At 50.9% G+C, this 8,671-nt stretch overlaps 1 protein-coding gene across 3 annotated transcripts; it reads left to right on the forward strand.

Moving 5' to 3' along the window:
* Positions 1–23: 23 nt before the first annotated feature.
* TRMT12 (tRNA methyltransferase 12 homolog) lies at positions 24–7,073 on the forward strand. Of its 3 annotated transcripts, none has more exons than XM_030574304.1 (8): positions 24–29; positions 1,291–1,375; positions 2,136–2,304; positions 3,451–3,649; positions 3,730–3,880; positions 4,008–4,117; positions 4,602–4,759; positions 6,283–7,073. In XM_030574304.1, the coding sequence occupies exons 2-8, from the start codon at positions 1,302–1,304 to the stop codon at positions 6,754–6,756; spliced, it is 1,335 nt and encodes a 444-aa protein (XP_030430164.1). In that variant the 5' UTR covers positions 24–29; positions 1,291–1,301; the 3' UTR covers positions 6,757–7,073. The 3 variants fall into 3 exon arrangements, with proteins under 3 accessions (XP_030430164.1, XP_030430163.1, XP_030430162.1); XM_030574303.1 differs by lacking the exon at positions 24–29 and adding an exon at positions 63–143; XM_030574302.1 differs by lacking the exon at positions 24–29 and having other exon boundaries at positions 180–1,375.
* The last annotated feature ends 1,598 nt before the right edge of the window (positions 7,074–8,671 follow it).

The following is an 8,671-nucleotide window of genomic DNA, read 5'->3' on the forward strand; positions in this document are numbered from 1 at the left end:
CGGCCCACAGGAAAGATGGCTCGGTTCCGGTGAGAAACACTAACCCCGCGCGTCTAGTTCCGCGCATGTCTGTGCCTCGGAGTCTCCCTCGCGGGGCAGCGAGCCACGTCCAGCCCAGAACCAAGGGCTGGGGCAGCCAAGCAGTGAGGGGGCGGGGGGCGCGTGGCAGTGGGGTGGGAGGCAGGGGCACATGGGAGGCAGGGGGCGTGTGGCAGCGGGGAAAGAGGGTGGGAGCCTGGGGCTGGTGGCAGTGGGCAGGGTAGGAGATTGTGCTGGGTGGGAGTCAGGGGCACATGGGAGGCAAGGGACGTGTGGCAGTGGGGAAAGGAAGTGGGAGCTTGGGGCTGGTGGCAGTGGGCAGGGTAGGAGATTGTGCTGGGGGAGATGCATAGGATGTTGTACGGTGGTTGGAGCAGAGGGTGATGAATGCACTGTGATTTTTAAGTAAATGGTGTGGCTGCTCCTGCTTAATCTTGCTGGCACTGCCTCTCTCAGTGCTCTAGGGAGGCAGGAAATGTGCCTCTAGGGTTGCCACCTCTCCTGGGATTCTGCAGATTGTCCCACTTGTAACAGAGTGGCTAGTCACTGATCTGCAAAGCACTTCCAGGGCCATGAAGCATCCTCACCTTGCCCTTCAAGCACACTCACAGAGGTGGCAGCCTCACTGCCCACACATCCATCAAAGTGCAGCCCAATTATCACATTGGCTGTGAAATCTAGAACAAGAGGTGCTGTAGTGCTAGCAGGGAGCTTTTCTCTCTGCCACCTCCCCTTTTCCAAAGGGAGACTTCTGGGCATTTCTGGCATAGGTCCTGTTAATAAAGCTGCACTCACAGCACCGATTGGGTTGATGGTGTATAGTGTTCTTCTGTGACGTAGCTTTGAGGTGCACACCTAGAGCATGCAGTGTTATGTAAGGCTTTGATAATGGGGATATGGAGACTTCTGCCTCCATAAAGGTAAAAATCCATCCCAAGTCAATAGTAATCAAAAGTCACCGTGATCTGATTGCTGTTTGGTGGCCTGTGTGAAATGAGTTTGTTGCCCTTGATCTATCTCTTAGTATATAAGTGTCCACATCACAATCGGTCCTGTTGTTGGCATCCTTAGCAGAGAGATCAGGGCTACAGGTTGCAGCAGTTTGCATCTTCAATGACTCTTTTGGGGAGAAGTTTTTGGGTGCTGAGAGACATTCAGGCTGCAGCTCCCTGGAATTGCCAAACATGTGTTGAGTAGCTTTGCTTACTGCCAAGCCAGACAACTGGGTGGTGATGTTTTCTTCTCTTCTAGGTTCTTGCAAGATGAATGCAAAGGATTTGAATTCTAGTCCCATCTCTGTACTTATTACTGAGTCACAGTTTGCCCAGCTGTTCAGGTACAGTATAGAGATGCAGATGGAGGGAGAAAGCTGAAAGACATTGTTGTAGCTGTATTGAGCTGATCACATTGTCATTAACATGGCAAAATAGAGCAAAAAAACCTATCCTGTAGATCTGGGCTCCCTTGAGTGGGAGCAGAACTCATTGTTCCAGACTAGTACATTACTAGTAGTAATAATCTGCTTGTATCAACATACAACCCCAGCTTCAGAGCATTAGGGGCTGCAGTGGAATTCTCACTTTGATAAGTGATGGACCATTTGGTGGATCTCAGCCCAGTCCTTAATGGGCATTGATCCACTTCCCAAAATTAGCACATACTGTACATTGGAATGATTGCCATTACCCATTCATAGGAAGGCCAGGGTGATGAGAAGTCAGAAATGAGATACAGAGCTTGCACAGCCAGCACTTGCCAGTATTATGCTTGGATCAATTCAGCACTGTCATCTCAAAGCCTTTACAAAGGTGGGTGGGTATCATCCCCATTTTACAGAGGACACTGAGACACTCAGGGATGCAGTGACTTGCCTGAGGTCACGCAGTGAGTCATTCACAGAGTTGGGAATAGATTCAGCTCTCCTGACACTAGGCCAGTGCAGTTTGTTACTCCAGGAGATGATGATCTCATTAGACCAGGATTGAACAATGTGTATAGAACATTGCTTTGATCAGGCTTACATGAGAAGGTTGCAGAAAGCCTAGAGTGTATAATGACAGATGAATAAATACCTGAATACATCATTGGACTTGCAGGGAGTATTTGGAGAGAGAGAGGGTTCTGGATGTCTGCCATCGTGTGCAAAAGCTGCTGGATGGCACAGTGGCATTGCCTGTGCTGGGAGAGAAACTCACTGAGCAGCACCTGCAGGAGCTGCGGGAGAGCCTGCCCCCTGAGAAGACATGCACACTGACGTGGGTTCAGGTCAGCAAAGCACTGGCTTCCTCAGTAGAATCGGGGTAGGATTTACCATACCAGACTCTTGTGCCCTGTATCCTGTCTCTGCAAATTGCTGTGTCCCCATGGGTCATTGGCATGCCAACCCCTTCCATAGTGTACCTTAGCCATTTGTACAATACATCACTTGAAGACAGTGAAATTCTTTTCTGACCCCTTCTGCCATGAGCTTAAGGGGAATATGACTAAAATTCCCTGGGACTATCTTAGCCTTGCCTGGCACTGACAGGGAGCTCCTGGAAGCTAGGTAGAAGAGAAGGCAAGTTTCACTTTATAGTCTGATTCAGTTCCTAGGTATTTTATTTAGGGCCCAGTCCTGCCAGCTGCTGAGCGTGCTCCATTCCTGTGGAAGATAGTGAGAGATGAGGCTGTTCAGCAGTTTGCAGGAAGCACCTGGGACCTCAGGATCAGGTTCCTTTTTCCTGTGAGGTTTGGAACATGTGCTGGGATTGTCTGAGTTCACCAATGACAGGGCTGCCTGAGGTCAGGCAGTTCTACTCCTTCCTAGCAGAGTTTGATTGAATTCCTAAGTTTCAATTGAGGGGCTCCTTGGCAGGGACCTCATGGGTCACTGATGGAACAGAGACTTTCACACTAGTGCCGTGAGAGATGGGATTGCAGGGGGCAGTAATATTCCATTTTAGCTGCTCTTCCATGCCTGTCTGCACAGGGTTTACTACGTGCTTTCCCCACAGCTGGCTGGGAAAACGCCCAGCACCAAAAGGAATAAATTCCTGCCACATTAAACAAGCAGACAAACCTCTCTGCTTTAAAAGGAGGAGCTTGTGGCCTCCTTGCAGGGTCCCCAGGCCCATCACAGTCTCCAGGAGCTGCCAGTGCGGTGGGTAACTCGTTGCCTTTATTTAGAGAGCAGTGGCTGCTCCAGCTTGAGGGACATTATCTGGATATGGTGGATGTGGCCCATGGGTCCTGAAGCTCCTTCAGTCTGTTGCAGGTTAATGTAGCCAGTGTGATTGAAGGGGGAGGTAAAGGGAAATGACCCAGTACAGCAGCTGTGGGAGGGAGATTCGCCCACAGACATATCCTGTCACAGCGCAGGGAGGGAGAGAGCCTATCTCAGCATCAGTGTTTTTCTTTGTGTTTCTTTCCCAGAACCCCATTCCCTCCAAGGCAGCACGAGTCCAGTCGCCCGCCTGGAAGCTGTGCAGGGAGCTACAGCATTTAGTGTCAGCCTCTGGGGGCAGGTGGTCAGATGAGCTGGAGGATGATCTCCCTCGTTCCTGGCAGCGGCACGGAGACCTCATCCTGCTGAGCGAGGACAGATTCAGGGCTGCTTTGTGGAAGGAGCTGGGTAAGAGGGACCTGTCACTCTATCTTCCAAGATGCACTGAACCAACCTTCTCTAACCACCTGCTTGGGCCTCTCTTCCAGGACCAGAACTCTGGGAAACAGTTGCTTCTGCTCTGGGCGCCCGACGCATAGCCAAACGAGGGCGAATATCGCCGGATGGAGTACGATCCCCGACAGTGACCCTATTGCTGGGGCAGGATGGCTGGGTGGAGCATGTGGACAATGGAATCAGGTAGAGGGGGGGATTGGGCATGGGTGGAAGAAGCAGGAAGGGGCTGTCGAGCCCAAATGCCCCTGGGAAGGGATTCCTGGCCAGCCCCTTGTTGGCGGCTCTCACTGGGCCTATGGTGTTTTCCCAGATATACATTCGATGTGACCAGGTGCATGTTCTCTCCTGGAAACATCACAGAAAAGCTGCGGGTGGCGTCGCTGCCATGTGCTGGGGAAGTGCTAGTGGATCTTTATGCAGGTAACTGTCCTTGGGGCGATGGGAAAGGGCTGGCTTCCTCCTCTGAGTTTTGGGAATAATGCTACGCTCTGTCCATTCTGAGGAATTTGCTGGGGCTCTGAGAGCAGAGCCTATGGGCTGTGGATTACTGCTCCCCATCCTCCTGTCTGGAACCACCCCTAGCCCCAGAAAAAATACACTGCCCTGTTGATCACAAGAATTCAGTTCATCCCATTGTTCATTATTTGCTCAGCACTATCCATCCAGTGGCATCCTCTACCCCATGCTTGCCAAAGTATCTGTCCAGTAGCCAATGCTGTGTGCTTAACAGCAGCTTCAGCCCCTGGAACCTTCTCCCTCTCCCCCTAAGCTCTGCCCACAGCCTCAATCTAGTTCATCTCTGCTGTTGAGAATGAGGCCTTCACCCTGAGCCTGAACACTTTGTTCCTACCTGTGGGTGTCTCTGGACTGTGCTGTCAGCAGCATCTGTCTCCTGTGCCCTCAGGGATTGGCTATTTCACGGTACCGTACCTGATTCACGCCGGTGCTGCCTTTGTCCATGCCTGTGAGTGGAACCCCCATGCTGTGGAGGCCCTGAGAAAGAACCTGGAGCTGAATGGCGTGCAGGATCGGTGTCAGATCCACCAAGGGGATAACAGGCAGGTGAGCAGAGAGCTACCCTTCCACAGCTATGGGGCCGCAATGGAGTCTTAGGGAAACGAATTCCAAGGGTACAGCCCACGCTGCTGAGACCCCCTAAGGGGGGTGACGTGCCTCTGAATTTTAACCTTGGCTCTAGATGTCACAGGAATTTCTTTCCCAGGAAACTGCTCTTCTCCCCCCATCCCTCTCCTCTTTCTGATATGGCAAAGCTTCTTCCCCATGGTACAAGGGATGGGAACAAAGGTCTAAAGAGTCTGTGTTGGGGAGGCAGACTCTGTTATGTTTGCAAACTGCAGGAGACGGACCTGGTGCACTGAGGTCTGGTCAGACAGACTCGGTAGTTCTAGAGCGCAGAGATGAAAAGGATCTAATAGGTCCCATCTCCTGGAGGGCTTGGGGTGTGTGTTCCAAGGGTGTCCAGTGCCCCAAGCAGTGGAGCTGCACACCCTTCCCTTAGGAAACTGTAGATCTAGAGACATCCCTATGTGCCATCCTAAATAACTCTCACATGTTAAATACTTGCCCCTGGTTATCAGACCCCGCTACATCCTTCCTAGTTGTTCTGGCCAAGCTATTTATATCTGACTGAGTGAAGTCAGGCCCGACACTCAACTTCATTATTATTATTATTTGTGTTACCTCAGTGCCTAGCAGCCCTAGCCAAGGACTGGGGCCCCCACGTGATAACTGCTGCACAAACACAGATGGTCCCTGAAACAGAGCCTTCGATCCGTCTTGATGGCCTTTCTCTGTCTGACCGTAACACAATAACTTTTGAATGCTGCAGCCAAGCAGTTCAAATTTCAGGGAATGTTCTCGGTCTCAGTGTAATAGTCTGTAGATCAAAGAGCCATCTGATGGCAGCCAGTATCCTCAGATCACCTCTGTGCAGCCTCCCAATACAGTTCAAAATGTATCAGAATGACACAACAAAATGAGAATGGTGGGGAGAAGGAAGGCACCAAGTCCCTAGCATGGGGAGAATGGGAGCCCTGGGAATGGGGAGAAGGAGGGCCTGGGGGGCACACTGAGACCCCTGACTTGGGGGAGGAGGTGGGGATGGGTTGCAGGGAGTCCCTGAAATAGAGAGGAATAGGAAGATGGCACACAGGGAGCTTGTTGAGGGAAATGGAGGGATGCAAGGAGCATGTGCTATGAGCTTGGCCTACAATGATGCGTGTGACCTGCTAGTTAATTCTCAGGTAGGATGGGGGCGGGGCGCTCTGAGGAGGTACAAGAGCAGTGGTTGGGCTTCGTGGTTCTGGCAAAAACTTTATATATTACTCCCAACTCAGAGCAAGAGTGTGCGAGCAATGCCCACTTACATCCACCCTCTTTCTATGGTAGATGGCAAGAGACAGAGCTGTGGCAACCTTTATATACTGTTATATTCCCCTGAGGGAAAGAGATCTTCTCCATGCCTTGCTTGGTGTGTTTTCCTCATCCTGACATGGGGCCCTCTGTGGTGTATGTCGTTTCACCATCCCATCCACCTCTTCCTCACCTCCCCCTGTCGTTTCCAGCTGGAGCTTCGAGACGTGGCCAACAGGGTGAATCTGGGGCTGCTCCCCAGCTCAGAGGAAGGCTGGCCTATCGCCTGCCAGCTTTTGCGGAAGGGCACAGGGGGCATTCTCCACATCCACCAGAATGTGGAGTCCTTCCCAGCAAAGGCTCATTTGCATAGTGGCCACTTGGAGGAGCAGCAGCTGCAGCAATGTCCAGAACAAGCTGTATCCAACAGGCAGGAGGACAAAATGGGCCACAGGAGCCCAAAAGATGCTGACATCATGGATTCTGGGAGGGAGACCCAGGCAGCTGCGACCAGAGCCGAGTGGCAGAGGTGGGCAGAGACCACGGGAATGCGTATCAGGGTTCTGCTTCAGCAGCTACATGGGAGGCCTTGGAGGACAAACATTCTGCACATTGAGCCAGTGAAATCGTATGCACCCCATGTGTATCACATAGTCCTGGATCTGGAGTGCCGCCCCCTCTCTTAATACACAAGGAGAGTGGACTGCGTCCTTGGGATCCCCAGGAATGTCGCCTTCTCTGCTAGCAAACGTGCTGGGGGAGCTCAGGGCCCAAGCCTGAGAAGTGCACAAAGCCTACACAGAGTTGAGTGCTCCCAGCTGGCATCTTGTGAACTGGTTCAGTCTGACACTGGTCTTGCCTTCTGCTCTCTTGGGGCCCCTCTTCTCTCCAGACTGGTATGCAACAGCTTGACCTGACCATCATGGTGCTCCCTGCAGCTGCTTTCTGTGATCTTCACTCTATTTCCATTTCCTGTAACCAGGTAAAACGTTTGTTAGTTTTATCTGCATGAGTCGTTTTTCCCAGCGGGATGGCAGAGTTCTTCAGCACTCAGCTTCAAACTCTGTTTTCACCACTAATGCCCGCAAGAGACCTGGGCATGTGAACTTAGCAGAATGTCTGAGTTCAGATTCACCAGTTGAGCCAGAGAGCATCTCAGTCCTGACAGAGGCTGCCACTAGTGCCAGGCTGTGGGCAGATTGTGTCTCTGTGACCACTAGGACCTAGGCTGAGACTCACCAGACTTACTGCCTTTGTGATCTAATCGGAAAATGCTGAGCGCTTTGCTTGTGGTATTCATTTGTTGTGGGCATGTAAAGATATCCAGGATGTAGTGCAGTCCCTGTGAGCTGACCATGCTCCCTCTACTGCTGTCCTGGTCTATTCCTAATTACTGCACTACAAACCTAATCTTGCAGAGAGCCCCCGTACAGGCAGAACCCCACTGATGTAAGTGGGGCTCAGTGTGGAGCCAGTCGCGGGATTGGGCCCTATGTACTTTATCATAACAGATACCAACTTTCATGTTTCTTAGCATCTAAGGAGGCTTGTTCATCCTCTTGTTCCAAGCCTGGATCTGAAGTTGCTATGAGGTTTGCCCACAAGTTTCAGGAAGCCTGGGCATGCGGCTTCTCTGCTGCTACTTGGGATTTTTGGCCTGTCTCTGTTTAAAATAGTGAGAAATGAATGAATGTAGTGCTACTGAAAGGTACCAAACTGAGATCCCCAGAGACCAAAGCTTCTCCCCACAGAACGGATGCAGAGTCAGTGCAAGATTTCACCACCCAGCAATTCTGCCTCACTCCTGCCCTGGATGGAACATAGGAACTGCCAAACTGGGTTACGCCAGTGGTGTGTCTCCAACAGTGGCCAGTGCAAGCTGCTTTGGAGGACGGTGCAAGAAACCCTGCAGAAAAAAGTTATGAAATATCTTGCCCACAATAATAATTTCTTCCTAATCTGTGTTTGTTAGAGGCTTGTTTGTGCCCTGAAGCAAGAGGGCTTAAATCCCTTCCAAACCTCTGCATTATTTGTAACCCTCACCATTCTAACTTGTGATGCCAGTCCTTGCTGAGGTCAGTGAGATATTGTGGCAGTGAGTTCCACAGGTGAATTATGTACTGTGTGGAAAAAGTATTCCCTTTTATCAATTTTTAATTCCCCACCTTTTGCTTTTGTTTAGTGTCCCCTTGTTCTTCTACAGCAAGAGAGGGTGAAGAAAAGCTCCTGACCTGCCTTCTCAATACCATTCATTGCCACCTCCTCACTAGTGATTAATGCTAAGAGGGTAGCTGCCCATTTAATCCTGGGCCTCGATTTAGAAACTGCCAAATAAGAAGCCATTTGGGATGTTGGGCTTTTCAAAGGGGCCACCTGTTCCCTAGGAACTGAAGTGGAACCGCCACATTGATTTGACATAACCTACTGCTCAGCAGCCATGCAATGGCAATGATTTCCAGTTGCTACTGACCTAGGCTGCAGTCAGGCCTGTGACAAGAGGTGAAAGGCTCTGGATTAGGGCTGTTGATTAATCGCAGTTAACTCTCACGATTAACTCAAAAAAATTAATTGCATTTAATCGCAGGTTTAATCGCACTGTTA

This window comes from Gopherus evgoodei, chromosome 9 (assembly GCF_007399415.2).
Source record: "Gopherus evgoodei ecotype Sinaloan lineage chromosome 9, rGopEvg1_v1.p, whole genome shotgun sequence".
Lineage (NCBI taxonomy): Eukaryota > Metazoa > Chordata > Testudines > Testudinidae > Gopherus > Gopherus evgoodei.